The sequence below is a fragment of the Ursus arctos genome, unplaced genomic scaffold (genome assembly GCF_023065955.2).
Source record: "Ursus arctos isolate Adak ecotype North America unplaced genomic scaffold, UrsArc2.0 scaffold_10, whole genome shotgun sequence".
Classification (NCBI taxonomy): Eukaryota; Metazoa; Chordata; class Mammalia; order Carnivora; family Ursidae; genus Ursus; species Ursus arctos.
In genome coordinates this window covers 15,740,846-15,759,538 of record NW_026622764.1, presented here as the reverse complement: position 1 = coordinate 15,759,538, position 18,693 = coordinate 15,740,846, and the positions used below count along the sequence as shown (strand labels likewise).

General features: G+C 38.8%; 1 protein-coding gene across 1 annotated transcript in view; it reads left to right on the top strand.

Moving 5' to 3' along the window:
* Window positions 1–18,693, top strand: part of GPC6 (glypican 6) — a 1,041,998-nt gene that overhangs the window by 703,675 nt on the left and 319,630 nt on the right. The window contains exon 4 of the mRNA XM_026493466.4: window positions 225–390. Within this exon, the coding sequence (XP_026349251.1) occupies window positions 225–390 (166 nt within the window). The remainder of the gene's footprint in view (window positions 1–224; window positions 391–18,693) is intronic.

The window sequence follows — 18,693 nt, the reverse complement described above, 5'->3', positions numbered from 1 at the left end:
CTCACGAAAATTGATTATTGCAGTGTCGACCGGCCTGGCTTCGAGATCAAGTGTTACAAAGGGTTAAGATGCTAATAGCTTCTTTGCTCTGCTGCTGCTGGCGTTTCTCAGAGCCATTTCTCCTTTTTTTCTTCCTCAAGGAGAAAATGAGTTACATCTTTTATTTTTCTCCCTCCCGCCCTTATTTCTGACTTTCTTTTTCTTTTCAATCAATCCATCGGCAGGTCAGCCCGACCCCGGGGTGCATCCGAGCCCTCATGAAGATGCTATACTGCCCGTACTGCCGAGGACTGCCCACGGTGAGACCTTGCAAGAACTACTGCCTCAACGTCATGAAGGGCTGCCTGGCCAATCAGGCTGATCTGGACACCGAATGGAATCTCTTTATAGGTAAGGGGGCGTTCCCGCGGGGCTGTGAAGTCATTACGGTGACGGTGACGTAGATCTCCAACCGAGCTGTGGGCCTGCTGGGCAGCTCCGACCAAGAGGATTAAATACAAAACCAGGAACCAGCTTTTAGCAAACTGTTCACATTATTTTGCATTTTTTCTTCTTTTTCTAAATCAAAAAAAAAAAAAAAAAGAAAGAAAGAAAAAAAAAAGAAAGAAAGAAAAGAAAAAAGAAAAGAAAGCCTAGTGTGTTGTAAGAGACGGTCCTGTTAAAGATAGTGCAGGACACCTGTACTGAATTAGCTGATCTGTCTGACAAAGGGGAAAGTACTCTTCCTGAATTTCTGTGAGCTCCTGTGGAAAGGGACAAGTTAGGGAAAGAAAAAAAAAATCTCCTTAAAAACCAATCCACAGCACTGGTTTCTTATTCGTATTACCTCAACGTAGTCACAGATATTAGTAAACAGCTCCTTCCTTAAATGTCCATGATGAAACTAGCTCAATATTTTTGCTAAAATATGCAAATTTTCTTCCTCCTTCCTTGGAGAAGAATGCTTCCGGCGTTCTATCGCGAAACAGCATTGCTGTCTTTGGAAGGGAGGAGAGAGGGTGGGGAAGAGGCAAGAGAAGGTCTGGGGAGTCAAGGCTCGCGTCTTGAGTTGCAGGAATCGCTCAGGGAGTCGCGCTGTCAAAAGATATTTCCCAAATTGCTATCCAAGGATAAAAGGACAAATTCTACAGGCAGGCTTCTCCCAGGGAAATACACAGGCCTTGAAAGAGTAAATGTGTTTTCTCCCCCCTCTGTCAAATGGCCTTCAAATAAAAGTACTTTCAATTGCATTTACTCCAATTGTGTGGTGACAGGCAGAGTGGTGCACATCGCGGTGGCATCTGTCAGCTTCAGAGGGCCCTGCATCATTTATGCAAACCTCAAAACCAGACGGCACGCCGAATGCCTTCTCACATCCAAGATTCGGGTAGGAGGGGAGAAAAAGATCTGAGATGTGTTGAAATGGAGCTAAACCTAAGCCCCCCGTGCAAAGATGTGCTTAGGTTACAAGCCTTCGGCTTTGGCTGTGTCACCCACTGGCTAACATGCTATTATGCTTGGGAACGCCAGAGAAAATGGTTTTCAAGTTTTAAAAAAAGATTTGAGAGTGGGTAGATTCAAATGGAACTCATCTAACAAAACCCCAGAAATCATTTCAGAGAGAATAAATTGAAATGCTGTTCTCTCTCCCTTTAGTGGGAGTATAAAATCTGTCTGCATGATCTTGGGTTACTTTATTTGAAAAATGAGGAAGTGTTTAAAAAAGTTAATCATTAAGGTACCCTTCTAAGTCAAACCCGATATGATTCTTTGCTAAGATTTTGGACGGGAGTATGAATTTAAAAATATAAGAATAACTTGATCTTCTAGAATATATATTTAGATTAATTTTGGCAAAGACACTCTATCCAAATAATGCTAATCAAAAAGTACTCTCATCAAAGAATCTAAAAATATTTGCATATTTTAAAACCAGATTAAACCTCATAGCATCCCACTTTGAGTCATACAGATTATTCATACTTTTTGGTTGAAACTACCCGAATTTATAGCACAGTTAAATTGTCTTTGTTCAGCCTGCACCTTATTGATGAAAGTGGGTGCGAGGATTTTGTTACTTAGAGCAGGACATGCTTAAGAATGAGATTATGGGGGCTTTAAATTTATAAGAGCAACAGTGACTTCCTTATTGGCTTTTTCTCCTCAGTGCTGGTTGGCTATTTTAACATAAAACAAATCTTTATACTTGCAATCAATTGGGTTTCCTGGTTGCCAATTAGATGTGACATTGAATGTCTGGAAAGCCATTTCATTTAAAAGCTAAAATGTGAACCCACTGTGTGTTGGACGTACTTTAATGAAAAGGGAACCTTGTGCTTAGCCCTACATTAATATATCTCATACCCTATCTCATGTTTTTTATTAGTCTTAGTGAGAAAAATCCTTCTTCTTTCTTTCTTCTGGTTCTGCCATGGCACTGAGAATGGACCACCAACATAGACTTTTGGAGCAAAATATGTTCTTGCCTAATACTTGTCCCGATGTGAAGTGTTAGTTCGCACGTTGATTACATAAATCAGTCAAATATGCCAACTCTGTTTCCTTCACACGTGCATCCAAGATGACAGTGTTACAGGGTTTTCATGAATGCAGCAGGCAAGACCAGGGAGCAAATCACTAACCCAACAGTAATTGTATAGAAAGCCCTTTCTCTGGTTGGCATCTTAGCCCATCACTCTTGGGCTTCTAGCGTCTTTTCATCAATCCCTTTCCCTGCTGTTGCTGAGTCAGATTCTCCATCTCTGTCTGCTACATTCATGTCCCAGCTTATACATTTTTATGGGTTTTTTTTTTTTTATTATGTGCTCATCAAAAATGTTAGCAGCGGCATGCAATCAGTGGTCAATAAAGCAAGAACTGAACTGGTGGCACGTCTCGTGATCTTTGCTACGCCACAAATTAATTGCAAGTGAGTTGTAATTATTTGGAATTCAGTTGTTGTTGGATTTGTCAAAAGAAAGGCAATTCATGGACAAAATGAGATGTTTTAAGTGTTCAGCTAGAAACCCCATTGGCATTCCATTCTCTTCTGAAGTTCCATAGTCTGTCAATTTTTATTTCTTTGTCGTCCTAGAAAACAGTCAGCTGTCTACTCAGAATGCAGTTCCATAGTTTTCCTTGAGAAAGTTTAATTCTGTGCCCTACACAGAGTGGGTGTTCAAAAGATTTTTATCAACTAACTATTGTAGGAAAAAGAGCTTTCGATAAAGAGCTTTTCTGGTTTTTTGGAAAAGTTGCCGACGACTTTGAAGGAGATACTGCTAGACCCATTTTAGAGAACATGAAAGTCTCAGTTCATCTCTGCCAGAACTGTCAGCTGCTTTCTAGAAGCATGTGGGATTCCCCAGGACCGAGCCCAGCCCAGCCTCAACTTGGGGCACCTAAGTGGATGGGCGTGCTAGGCCACACCCCTGAGCTAGGCAGGCCCCTGGGGATGCAAGTGTGGGGTGCAGTCTGCTCTCACTAGCAGACACTATGCGGTAAGAGAACAGTGTCCTTTGAGACATTGCCAGGCACTGCTTGGGCGCTTACCCCAGGTGTTGCTGTCAATTCATACAGAGCTGAATCCAGCCTCGCCTTTGAATGTTGCCTGAATGCGAACGCGTTTTCTCAGAAAACGTTTACGTAAATTAAAATTTCCTAAAGGGAAACAGTTTGTGGGCAGAATTTATTTTCAGGAATATCCTGCGGTTATTTTGAGTGTTTGGTGTTGATACCAACACTCCACAGATAAGAGCTGTTCTATTTGACAAGGGGCCATGGTGCAGGTTACACCTAGCTCCTGAGCGCAAAAGTTAAGGCCGAAATTACATTTATGTAGCTGCAGTAAATCTGACGTCTACTTTAAAATCTCGGCTGTGTGGGACAGCCTCCTCCAAACATCTGGTACCGTCTAAGACTTTATTATAGACTGTGAGTACCAGAGAGAGGAAAAAAAGGATGAGGGGAGGGAAACGCTGATGAGACCAAAGGCAAGAATTTTGTTTGTCCTGTAATATTTTGTATCACTAAAATAGTAGAGGATGTTTACTAATGCAAGTTCAAGACAAACATCGCTGTCGTTCCATAAAAGCAAGACCTGAAAATGTTTGTGTCCTGCCATTGCAGCCTAATATTTCAGGCTATCCCAGTTGGTAAGACCTTAATAATCCTAACCTATTAATTCAACTCACTAGGGTAAAAAAAAAAAAATTTCCCCGAGGGTAAAAAATGTATGTGTCTAGCTTCTTACTCAATTGAGTACGTTTCTTACCTTAGGGGAGCTTAATGTAGTTAAATGAGTTATAATCAACAGTGATACAGTGTCAGGAAAATAAAGGCACAGGATGCTAAGTATCTACTGAGCAGGAGGACTTAATCTAGGCTGGGATGTCAGGGAAGCCCTACCTTGCTAGATCTAGAATAGCGAATAAGACTGTACGAAATTAGCGTTGTCAGACATAATTGATGTTGGATAGTCATAACATGTAGAATTGCTGCAATTCTGTAGAGGCCCAGGTACTCATGAGAGCATCCAACATGAAGTCCCAGGTGGGCACTACCCCTGGGCCTGGCCAAGAGCCCTGCTCTGGGTAACATCCATTCATCTTCTGAGATTCATGAAGACAACACGTGTTTCCCGAGAGCCTGGCGTGGGCCTTGTTCTGGTTTCTGCACGAGGCTAGAGCAGACGAGGGCCTGCCTGCTGAGAAGAGGGCTCCCTGTATGTTCTCTGATGGAATCGAGGAAACTGCTAGACAGAGAAATGGAAGGGAATGTCGTAAGAGGCTACTCTATTTTACTTTGTAGGTCTACTCTTTTAATGGAAGTATGACTAATTCAGTAAGTTAAAAAACACGTATCCCTGTTGTTAATGGACTTGTGAGTGCAGGCATGGCAGAAACAAATCAGATAATGAACCTGGTTCCTTCATCGTGACAGCTGCTATCACATTGTAAATTAGAGCCAGCCGCCAGGAAGCTGTGGTAGGTCAGTCAGATGACGTATCGTGTAATAAATGGCCACTTTGGGGCACAAATTACTTTCTTAGGCCCTGAAAGAGTTGTTTGTCCTCAAGGTATTTAGTATGTTCACAACTTTGTGTTGGCGTGTGTTGTTAGAGTAACATTTAGCGTTTCTAGTAAATAAACTTGAGTTCTCTTTTATTAACTACACAGGACTGTGTGATGTTGCATTTGAGCAGGATATAAAGTAAACACAAAGAACTATTTCAGACATTTGTCTGAGATGCTCCTCTTTTGCAGACTTTCTTAAGCATGAAATTCTATAATATAAATCTGATAAATTTTTTAGTTAAAAAGAATTCCACAGTAAATACTGTATGACTGTAGCTGATAGATCTGGAAATGCCATGTTTTAGAAACCTCTAGACCCAAAACATAGGAAATCATTTCCTTTCAACCAAAGAAAAAGAAAAGTTTAAGAATTATATTTAGCAGCAAGCTTCCAGGTTTCTTGGTCTCCACTTTGTATAAGACAAGAGCCTACTCACTAATACAGGCTAGAAACACAACTCTTACATTGAGGAACAAAAGCCAAAGCAGTTATTTTAGAATCTGATCTCACCGTTAGCTACAGAACTTGCTTTTGCCCTTGTGCATTCCTAAAAGCACCAAGAGGGATTTAAAAAAAAAAAAAAAAAAACACTTTATTTTCTATCAGTTGAAATCTAACCCCGCCCAACTCCCTGCCTTCCTTTTACACTCATTGATCGGTATTTCTTATTTCTCATGGACATTTATCATATGCTGTGTTCTCTCTGTAATGCTAGCAGAATGCACAAGCAGTACTAACTACTCGGTGAGAGGAAAAAAAAAAAAAAGCAAGCAAGAAAACAGTTGGCTGGTACCCAGCAGCCTTTCATGAGCTACATTTGCTATCAATTTCCCATGTTTGGAGAATGGTTTACTTCTGAACTCTGCGTATGTGGAAGTATTTTTATGTGGTGCCGTTGGGTTAATGCCCTAAGGGTGGTATAATGTCAGAGGCTGTTCCGCAAACACAGAGGCAGGCGTTTCCTCACCTCTGAATGCTTACTAATGTTCTTCTTGGGGCAACAACTCAAGGGATTCATGGGCCTGCAATTTCTGTTCTGCATCAGGCAGATTTTCCCATGGATCAAAGCAGGCAAAGCACATCAATCTGAAAATTATTTGGTGCAATAGACAAGTGGTCATTCAAAGGTGCATGTGTATTTCCTTTGCCCCCGGGGCCAACTCTTGTACGAACATCGATTCCCGTTCCCACATATTCGACTCCTATACAGTTTATAATTACTGATGACTGCAAATATTAGATATGCTGAGCTAGACTCTCAAGTTGGAATCCATGGTGCTATCAATTATCACACCAACCAATGGCCTGTAACAAGACATACCTATTTTTGTAAGTAGAACATTGTTTAGGCCACAAGATGTTCCATTTATAATAGGAAGTTCACTGAAATACCTCTTATGCCTTATTAAGCTCTCCAATTTCTATGAGAACCAGCAACAGAAGGATTTAGTTTAGCAGGAGAAAGCAGACCATATCGCCGATGATGAGAATTGCCTTTGTATTGGGGATTTTGCTTCTAATTTACACTTCAACTCAAGTGTTTTCTATAGGTAAATGGTTTAATGTGATAATTATATCCAAAGGACCTTGTTTTTAATGACTGACATCTGATTTAAATAAATTGTGATCATTTTGACTGTTATGTCTCAACTTTAAGCTAAAACACAGGATGTCTGGCTTTTGGCATGCCAAGAGAAAATATTTGATGACTCCTTAGAATGGAATTGAATGAATTCCAAAAGGCCCAGAAACCCAAATAAAATTCAAACACTATGAACATTAGTGTGATGACTTTGTTAGCAGTTTCAATTCCAGGAAACAAGAGTAGCATGAGGTAGAAGAAATCGTTGTGTTGTAGAAACCAAAAAAATAAGAAATATAAATACAACTAAATAAGTGGATTGTTAAAGAAAGCATTCAACTATGTGACTATTCACAAACAGCAAACTTATAACAAGTCCCAGGGCTACCATAACCAAAAAGTCTTTCATGCGGTGACTGATTTAATAGAATAAAGGAAAGGGTTACCTTCTGAGGCATTTAAATCACTGTAAAAGTCCTGATTAGCAGCCAAAGTGAAAATCTTTATTTTAACCCAAATAATAAATCCTGTGTGATGTTGCAATGCTCTGTTAAATGTCTTAATAATAGTAGTGTTGGGCGCCTGGGTGGCTCAGTCAGTTAAGCATCTGCCTTCAGCTCAGGACATGATCCCAGGGTGTTGATATCGAGTCCCACATAGCATCTAGCTCCCTGCTCAGGGGGAAGTCTGCTTCTCCCTCGCCCTCTCCCTGCCCCTCCCCCCACCACTCGTGCACTCTTTCTCTCTCTCTCTCTCTCTCTCAAATAAAAAATAAAAATCTTTAAAATAAAAAAATAGTAGTGTTAATGAAGGTACTTAGATTTCTTTTCCCGTAAACATAACATTTACCTTTATGTATGTATTTATAATTAAATATATGTATGCATCTATCTATCTATAGATAGATCTTCCGATTGATCTGAAAGCTCCTTTAATTCATGATTGTCTCAGGAATAGAACTGCTGATCATGTCTTTATGTTTGAGTCATTTTTGAAATTAGTTTTAATTTTCCTCAGGCTTGTCTCTATAACAATTATAGAGACTTTTAGAATCTTATTATCTTCATCTTGTTGTCTTTGTGGCTTGTTTATAATGAACAACCCTCCAAGGAACCAGGGGTGGAAGCCAGGTTAAAAGAGATGGCCCCATGAATTATTCTGATGGTTAAAGGCATGTTTTCATTGGTTACTCTAGAGGGGAAATAGATATAAACGTCCTTGGGAGTAATTTAAACTTTGAGAACCTTCATGATATATGAAAACTTTGAGCTTATAATTCATTTAAAAATATCATGCCTACAGATACTTGGTAAGGTAGCCAGGAGAGAATTTAAATTAAAATAGAGCATGAAATATTCCTTGTCCTTCAAATAATAGCTTATATATAAATCCCACATAAAAAAAGATATGTCCTCAATTTTTTTTCTTTGCATGGATTTAAATAATTTGCTACGCTAAGAATGTTCTTTATTATAACCTCTGAAGAAGTGAAAATTGCAAAAAGAAATGAAAACAAGTCATTGAATATATGACATTACACGAAGAAGGGATGCATCTCTATGTATCACATTTTTATTCTTTAAGGTTCAAGATCTTCTAGAAAGATAACACAGATACTTAAATGTCAAAAAAGTCAGTGAGTGTTCACTACTAAAAGCTCAATGCTTAGGAGATGAACCAAAATAATGAGAGGCCTAAGAATACTGTCCAACGGCCATGAATAAGTTAGTGGATGTGAGGAACCTTGGGATATAACAAGGATCGCCAGAGCTGATGTGGTTTTCAGATTGACTCAATGAGAAACTGACCCTGCCCTATCTCAGCCCTGCATCTATCTCTCTGGTACTTTCACATGAGCTCGAAGTCTTTTCTTCCAGGGAAGCAGGACCGTGTTTCCATAAGACAATTCATTGACTTCAATAGGAAGAGTACTCTCAAAATCTCCAACCATCAACTGCTGGTGAAAGCTGTTAGAAGCCCCTGATATTATCACTTGTGCACGTGTCTCTATGGTTTTCCAAATTCAATGTCCTTGATTATTGTTAGATTAGTTCCTTATTTTTAAAATAGTTTAGTGTTCCAAACTCCTCAGTGTTGTGTTCCAAACTCTTCTGTGTTGACATAGTCATAGAAACATATTCTATAGTCCAAAATCTATGGGTAATACCCAACCAGATGAGAGAACTGAAAGTGTCAGTAGTCCTAGGAATGTTAGGAATAATTCTACAAATACCAATACTCAGTGCATTTTGAGGGTATGGATCATACGTAGGAGCTGACTTCTAGAAGGTAATTCCATAAAGTGAAATACATATGTTCCTTCATTAATCAGCCTTGTAGTACTTTTTATTGAATCGCTATGTCTATTGAATAAAGTATTTGGCAAGTTCTTGGTGACCCAATTTAATATGTGCCTACTACTGCCTTTATCGGCTGAAGATCCAGATATGTGTTTCCCGAGGTTATCCATGAGAGAATGTTTAAATGTGTCTTGCTACTCAATTACAATCATAGTATCCAAATTCTAAAACTTTGAGAGAGTTGTAAGAACCTTTGTTCTCTATGGTTCTGAGTTCCATCCAGAGAACATTGTATCCATAGCGATAATAGCTAACAGCGATTGGACACTTGCTTTACACCAGGCAGTATTGTAATCACTTTACATTTTTCATCCTTAAAACAATCCTATGAAGTAGTTAATATTATGATCCCCACTGTACAGATGGGAAAACTGAGGCCAGATAAGTTAAGTGACGTCTTCAAGGTCATACAACTTACAAATTGCAATGCCAGGATTTGGCTTTAGAGCCCAGATTCATAACCATGCACAAATTAATTCCTACTAAGTGTTTAGGAAGTAACCCTTAGTCTCTGGCTGCATAGGTTGATGGGGTTATGTTGAAAGAAATAGAGTATTGCCAGCACTGTCTAATATAATCTTCTGTAACGATGGAAATTGTTCTGTGTATTGTCCCAGATAGTAGCCACTAGCCACATGTGGCTATTGAGCACTAGAAATGTATCTAGTGAGACTAAAAAACTGAGTTTTTACTTTATTTAATTTTAAGTAATCTAAATTTAGTCACATGTGACCATTGAGCATCTAATATATGGCTAGTGTTTCTGAGGAGCTAAATTTTTCATTTATTTTTAATTAATTTACATTTTAATCATTATATATGGCTAGCAGCTACTGTGCTGGCCACTTCAGGTTTAGACCATTAAAACACCTAAAATGTCCATGACATGGTGCAGCATCTGAATATGTCCGATTATCTTCAAAAGTTAGTTATTAGAGGCCTTCTTGGTGCTTAGATCTAGACTATGCATATGGTAGACGTAAAAGAAATAAAAACTGTACCACCCAATCCTGGGAAATTATAATTTTCCAAAGAGATGAAATGCGTATTTTCAAAGTGGGAGCTTGGTTAAGTAAAGACAACATAGTTAAGAGCAGTAGTCTTTGAATCGCTGTGTGAGCTCAAATCCTGACTTCACCTTTTTTTAAATTTAAATTCTATTAGCCAACATATAGTAGAGCATGTTTTTGATGTAGTATTCAATGATTCATTAGTTGTGTATAACACCCAGTGCTCATCACATCACATGCCCATCACCCAGTTACCCCATCACCCCACCCACCTCCATTTCTGCAACCCTCAGTTTGTTACCATTTATTACCTGTGTGTTACGTGAGCAAAATTATTTAACCTTCATACGTCTCACTTTTCTCATCAATAAACTGGAGATAATAGTACCTCTTAGATTGTGGGGATTAAACTAGATAATGCATGTAAATCTGAGGGGTTGAGATGTGTCCACAGAGATAGCACTGAAGGAGAAGCACTATGGTTCCCTATTCAGGTGAATAAACTGTGACGGTATGAAGAAAATAGAAAGTAGAAAGCAGGGGCACCTAGGTGGCTCCGTTTGTTAAGCATCCAGACCTTGGTTTCAGCTCAGGTCATGATCTCAGTGTCCTGAGATCGAGCCCTGCATCAGGCTCTGTGCTCAGTGTGGAATCTGCCTCTCCCTCTCCCTCTGCTTCTCCCCCTGCTCATTCTCTCTCTCTCTCTCTCTCATAAATAAATAAAATCTTAAAAAAATATTAGAGAAAGTAGAAAGATGGGGGAGAACATCCGGTACCGGAAACACACAGAAGAGATAACAAGGGTGGGCTGAAAACCACAGGACAATAATCATAGGAGAGGTAATCAGTAAGAACTGAAGGTAAAGATTAGAGGAAGTGCATTGCATCAAGCTAGCTTCTTCTTATCCCTGCTCTGGATTTGCCTGAATTCCTGGGAGATGAGACTCATCCAGTAGAGATGAACTGGCCCTTGCTCAAGTGAATAAGCGCTTGATGAGACCAGGTTCAGAAAAGAGTAGTATGGGGGCGCCTGAGTGGCACAGCGGTTAAGTGTCTGCCTTCGGCTCGGGGCGTGATCCTGGCGTTATGGGATCGAGGCCCACATCAGGCTCCTCTGCTATGAGCCTGCTTCTTCCTCTCCCACTCCCACTGCTTGTGTTCCCTCTCTCGATGGCTGTCTCTGTCTCTGTGGAATAAATAAATAAAATCTTTAAAAAAAGAAAAAAAAGAAAAGAAAAGAGTAGTATGTAAGTTAGAATAAGCATGATGTGCTCAGGCACTTCTGAGGAGACCGACTGAAAAAAAGTACTTGCTGGTGTGTCCTGGGAGGTAAGATTGGTCAGGATTGGACTGCTTATGCTTTGAAAGGCAGGCCAAATAGTTGAGTTTCTCTTGTCTTGTAGGCAATGACAAGTCACAGGGTATTTTTTATTTGGAGATGAGCGGAATCTAAGTAGCAATTTGGCAGCCAAGTAAAGGATGGATTCTAGTGGTCGAGTGGCTGGTGGTAGAGACAGGAAGGGTTATCTCAGCATGAAAGCAGAAAAGAAGAAAGGAAGACAGCACTCATGGCAGAGCTGGAGATAAAAATTTATAGGACTTCATGCCTTAATATCGGTGACCAGGTGTAGAGGGCAAGAAAAGAGACACATCAGATATGACTGAGATAAGCACACGCAAGAAAGATGGTACTGTCAGCAAATACAGAAGCCAGTTTGGGGTATGGCAAACATCGATTTCTTCAATCTGTTTACGGTTTGTTGGATCTGAGAAACAGTGGTACCAAAAAATGGGAATGTCCAATTGGATGCTGAAAATAGTAGTGTTCTAGTAGTGTTCATGAAACAGGAGCTGGGGGTGCCAAGAACCATTGGAGGGTTTCCACGGCCCAAACGGTTCTGTGGCCAACTTCCCTAATCAACTCCAACAGATTGTGCCCAGAATCTTCTCTCCTGGGTACCACACGGGTGCCTGGATGTTCCTTTTCTGTGAAATTCTACTGCCTTTACCTCTAGATGTTAAATATTTAACAGCCTGCTCATCAATATGCATTCTCTGAATGAGCCTCTATCTATAATCCCCAACCTCTTTAATTAAGTGTAGTTAGAATGTCAACTGTACAAATATGAGAATGCTTCACATAATGATTCAGCGGAGACAGGACCAGATTGCTCCCCCAAATATATTTTCTCAAGATTCAGGAACCCCTGGTTGGTCATATGTATCACGCACATCGACATTTTATAATTGCAGTCAATCCAAGAGGAAATTTATTTTCTATTGGCTTTGGCTTTTGCAATCCTCAATGCATGAAATCTAGGATTACTTTGTTCATTTCTGGCCACTGCCAAGTTCTGAATTTCAAGTTGAGGCATGAAATTTGTTAATTTTATTAAAAAACTTGCCCCAGGGTATTCATTTTCTTCACTGGCAAGGATGCCATGTATCGGAGAGCATTGCCTGACTTCATTGCCTGCCTTGGGGCACCACTGTCTCCAACGAAAACTTCACATGCGAGGACCAGTGTAATCTATTCGTTGGTTTCTGAACATGGAGTCCGCCCCCCAAGGAGCAAGACAAGCATACATAGCATAGCTTTTGCAATGCAACATTGCGAGGAGCAGTGAGATTTTTGTTTTGAATCCCATATTGCCGAGTTACTGATTTAAGAATGCCCTAGAGTATAAATTATTTCTCTAAACCTCTATGGTGACTTTTGTCAAATGCCTTCTGCTTAGCCCATTAAAGGGGAAAACCATGAAATATTATTTGATTTGTAACCCAAGAAAATGCCCTAAAACCACCTGTCCCTCTTTGGAAAGCTGCCAGAACAAAGTGAGAGGAAAGGTCGAGGCTGAGAACAATAATTTGAGGTTGCTGCAGGTGGCTCCGATCACACGTGGAGCCTGTGGGCTGCATTCAGGCTTCTAGTCTCTTCGGGAGGATTTACATTTATTTTTCTTAACCCACCTGGGAGTCCTGGGTTTTGAGATCAACATTTCAAATAGTTTAATAGTGGCCATGCAACATTTTAAAAATAAAATCTGACAGTGAATTGTGTTGAATAGTTATTGCATTTCCTTTGAATTCCATTTGGAGAAGTTAGTTTCAGGATACATTTAATTTCCATGTGGAATTGGTAGATATTAAATTCCATTTCTCCTGAGTGCCTCGGGATTTTTAAAAGATCGCTTTAATTCTGCCGTGCCATGCATCGATTCCCATCCATGATCTGTGATCACCGGGCATCGGCTTGCTTGTGTGCATCACGCACTTGGTAAATCAGCCTTTCAGATGTAAGACAAGAGAAGTTTAATTTCAAGCTGCACCCAGGCATTTTTTTAAGATGCAGAAGTTCATAGTTTGGAAGTGCAAAATGATAAAGAGTAAGCCTCAATTGACAAATTGATTAAAAGATAAAAATCAAATTCTTTAATCGGAAATTTCTGACCTGGCAGAGAAACAGCCACTTGAGAGCCACTGTGGTGTTTTAGGAAGGTGCCTGTGATCGTCTCTGATAAATCTGTGTCCATTTATAACAGAAAAATGACAGTAATCTGTGCTAATTGAGAGAATAAGGACGCCAGCATCGAATTATTGCCTGCTGGAAGACATTCGGAGACTTATGTTAAGATTTAGGTTTGACTTTTTATTGAGTACCTATTGTCTGCCAGGGAATATCATATATGATATTTTTATGCTTTAAGAAATAAGAATGAGTTGTAATTGGTATGTCATTTTTGCTTACAGTGTTCCTCTATTTCATTTAAATATCTTAAGATTCTCCCAAACATGCACAATTTTTGTTGATCATTTGAAGAGATAATTTCAGCCAAGCCCTTACCTGAATGAATAAAATTGCAAATTAGAGGATACTTACTTTCCAGGAGTTTAATATATGTGCATTAAACTTGAAATACAGGTTTTATATCCAAAGGACTATGATAAAAAAAAAAATAGCGTTACAATCTCCAGTCTTGATCTGCTTGAAATCAAATTGCATTTTAATGCTTCTTTGAAACAATTTTTGACTTATATAGAAAAGTTGCAAAAATAGTACAGAGTTCACATATACTACCCTTTACTCAGCTTATCCTAATGTTAACAACATACATACGTAAGCATAATACAACAATCAAAACCAGGAAATTAGCATTGATGTAATGTTATTAACTAGAGTACAGGCCTTACTCTAATTTCACTAGTTTATCATTTTCATATTTCAGGATCCAATCCAGGATCCTACATGTATTTGTATGTTTTATCTCCTTAGTCTCCTTCAATCTGTGACGGTTTCTTAATTTACCTTATCTATTGTGACCTTTACACTCTTGAACTCGTCAGTTCTTCTGCAGAGTGTTTTCAATTTGGATTTGCCCGATGTTCTCTCATGATTAGATCGAGGTTCTGCATCGTGCAAGAATATTACAGAAATGATATTGTGTCCTTCTTATGGATCATAGTAGAGTGTATCTTGCAGCATCGGCTGGGTTTTTCCACGGTGAAGTTACTATTTTTTCCTTCTATTGATAATACGTATCTCAGAGGAGACAATTGAAGTCTGTACTAATATCCTGCGTTTCCTCACTTTTGGCCACTGATGTGACTTTCACATCCGTAAGAGGATCTTGCCTCCAGTAGTGTTACTGGAGCGTTTGCAAAATGGCCACCTTGTATTTCTCTTTCCCTTCTCTATGTATTAGCTGGAATCTTTCCAAAAACTGGACTTGTTTTTCCCTCTCCCAACTACTTATTTATTCAATTATTTATTTATATCAGTATGAACTCCTGGATATTTATTTTATTCTATGGGTAGAAGCCAATAGTATTATTTTCTGTGGTGCTCAAATTGTTCCAGTTTGTATATTGGGCTCTCCTTGCAGTTGGATCCTGTATTGTCCTGACATGCTCCCCCTCCCTTTTTGAGCTTTTCTTTGTGTTTGCCATCACAAGTTGTCCCATAATTTTCCTTATTCCAGTCCTGGAATCAACCTCTTCTCCAAGGAGCACCCATTCCTTTTACTGAAGGATGATATTAGAAACCAAGATCTGGACCCTGGATGTGCTCATTGCTGCTGGGGTGTCACTGCTGTTAAAGCCTTTCTGGGGCACTGAGGTGGCTCAGTTGCTTGGGCCTCTGACTTGATATCAGCTCAAGTTGTGATCTCTGGGTTGTGGGATCAAGCCCCACATTGGGCTCTGCCATCAATGCAGAGTCTGCTTGTTCCTCTCCTCCCTCCCTCTCTCTCACTGTCTCTCTCTCATACAAATGGGTATATAAAATCTTTTTAAAAATTTAAAAAATAAACCCTTTCTGTGTGCAGAGCTAGGATGGTTAGATAGATAGAGATAGAGATATATAGATATATATTCTATTCTCCACATGTGCATTTTTGCATATGTTTGTTTATTTTTTTATGTTTATTTGTCTATCTCTCCACCTCCTCACCTACAATAGATACATATACTGGAGTTCATACTGATTCCTGTTCAACACCACAAAGTTCATTCTAGCTTCTTTCTTTCTTTGTAAGTTCTGTCTCCAACAGTGAGAAACCTAGCTCTCATGATCTTTGATATGTTAACGTATTTGCCCGACCCTAGTATATACCTAAGTTAGAGTTCCTAACTCATAACTCTTTAAGAAACATATCTACTACCTAGAGTACAGTATTTGTATAAGTTCTTTTTGTCTTTACAGGATCCAGTCAAAATGCAGTTTTTCAAAGTTATTTCAATAATTTTCTTCCCTGTCTTCCTGAAAGTGATCGTATTATTTATTGGTCACAGAATGAGTTTTACTTGGTATAGTTTATATTTCATGTATTTTCTTTTACATCATTTCTTTCAATTCTTTCATTATTTGGAGGTAGAATGTGAAACCTTATTGTAGTCCCAAAACTATACACAAAATTTATATTCTGAAAAGTTTCAATACTGACCCATGACCACCCCCCTTCTTCACATCCCATTCCCACCCACCATTTGTAGGTTGATCAATCCACTCAATTTCTGGTTTGTCTTTTCCGTGCATCTTTTGCATGAATGAGCAGTTATCTGTGTGTTTTCTTATATCTCCTTTTTTCTTACATAAAGGGTGGCGTCCTATACTCTTTTACACATGCTGTTTTTACATAATTGTGGGAATCATTCCAGATCAGTCCATAGAGATCCCCCCCCCCCTTTTCTGCAGCTGCATATCACTGCCTTGTCTGGAAGTACCTTTTGCTATTGCAAATGATGCTACAATGATTAACTTAGTGCATATGTATTTTTGGAGGTGTATCTTCTGGGTGGATTCCAAGAAGTAGGATTGGGAGTCAAATTGTAAGTGCATACGTGGTTTGATTAGCTATTGCCCATTTTCCTCCTGAAGGTTTGTTTGTACCAATTTGCATTCCCACCTGCCATTAGTGTGAATGTTTCTTTCCCTGTAGCCTCACCAACAGAATATGTTGTCATACTTTTTTATTTTTGTCAGTCTGATAGGTAAGAAATTCTATCAAATTATTTTTTTACTATCAAATTTTTTAAAATTTTTTCTCTTATTTTGATACTGTTTAACAGGATAAATTAACAACTTTATTCACTCATCCTGAGTATCACAGGAGAATTTTTTGTTTACTAGTATATTCTTATTAAGATAACTCAAAAAACACTCTAACAGGTCAAATATGAGTGAGATATATGTTAACTGATGAATAAATAGAGCAGATTTATTCTTTAATAATATTTTTTTAACATTAGGAAAACATTTTTATTGTTCCCTGAACTCTCATAATGTATCTGGACTTCATCACAAATGATTTCCTGTAGTAGAATGCTGAGAAATAAGTATGAACATATGAAGAGGACTGTAATTACTGCAATTATGGAAAAGTAATTTACTGGCTTTATAAATTCAACAGATTTCAAATAGAGTGGATAGGCCATCAAAAGCAAGCAGGATATTGAAAATAAATATTTTGGGAGCTAGGAAATTGCTGGTTAAATGCACATACCAAATGTAAATGCTTTGTTAACATTTATATAATTTAGTTTCTTAAAACTAGAAACCATCAGGGTTTTTTTTTTACTTAAAAAAATCAAATAGATGCTAAGGTGATCAAGTGTTTGCAGACATCATTCTCCCTCTTGTCCATCTGGTAGATATGAGACACCTAAAAAAAAGTTTCGTTTTGTGATAATTGGCTTAAATTAAGCAAAAAACAAAACAAAAAAACTTACAGAATTCTTCTTAAAGTTAGAAATGTTAGAGCCCATTTGGGAATGAATTATTGTGGAATATGGGGAAAAATATTTAAAAGAGGTAGGGAGCAGAATAGAGGGGAAAGGTCATGGACCTTCATTCAAAAGAGACCTCCGGTGTAGCCCCTTTGTCCACCTGTTAGTTGCATAGTAACCTGCAGCCACCAGCATTCATAGGGTCTTATACTAAAAGTAGGTGGTTTTCCAAGCAAATAGCCCTATCATGAAATACGCCCATTTGCTCCCATCTGTTCAGGCAAAACCTCCAATAGCAGGCCCTGTAAGTTTCAGAAGGGGATATCTATAACGTTAATTATGATGTTAAAGACAGTAAGTTCTTTTGCATTTTTTAAAATCACCGAAACAATTCCAAAAGACAGATGAAATTATTGTCCCCATTTTAGAAAGCAGGAAAGTGAGCCTCAGAGAACTCAAGGTCATGCTGCCATTAAGTGGTGAAGCTAGTGTCTCATGCTGGGTTTGTCCAAAGCAAAGCCCATGTTTTAACCTGGAGGCTACAACATCCCTCCACTGTCCTCCACTCTACTCCACCCAGAGGGCTGCCAAAGAAAATCGATCTGCTGTGAACCACAGACCTAGCATAACTAATCTCCAGGTCTCATCCATGGCAATAACAGGGAACTCGCTTTTTTTTCTTCTTTTTTTTTTTTTTTTTGGATCTTGATCAAAAAATATTTCTAAATCGTTACACACAGCTCACTCATTCATCTTGAATAAGATGTGTTTCTGAATTGTAACACTGAATCCTGGGCCATATTGCTTTGAATGTGTATAGAATTGTCTTTACAAAATGGTATTTCATACTCTTACCAGCCATCTACAGTGAGGTCTTAGAAGAATCCTCTGCATTGAGCCCACTATTGAACTTTTGTGGAGATGCCCTGGAGAGAGCACCCCACCAGGATCCCCTTGAACTGACTCGGAACAGAGTCAAGAAAAGCTAGTTCCCAAGCAACTCATTTGATTTAATATCATGGAAAATATAAGTATCGTGAACAGAAACGTTTCCGAGATTCCTTTGACCCATTGACTGTCAGAAGGCAGCCCACTGTTATTCCTTATAATGTGAAACTTTTATGATTGTACCTTATCCTGGAGTCCTCTCATTTTTCACTTTTTTGAATTTCTCTTTTATTTATGTTCTTTTCCTGTGTGTCAGTGTCTATATGCCATGTAATTCCAGTTTTTAATGAGGTTAAATTTAAATAAACTTGCTCTACATGCCGCTGGGCATGTTACTTAAGATTTCTGATTCTTAGTCTCATTCGCTGTAAGGTGCTTGCCTTTCTTAGTTGTTGGAATTAAAAGTAGTGTGTGTGAAATATATAACTATAATACAACTTTGAGATGAATAGGAATTATGGGTAGCCACCCCTGAGAAGTTTAAGGATTGTACTTGTTAAAAACAAGTTTGAAG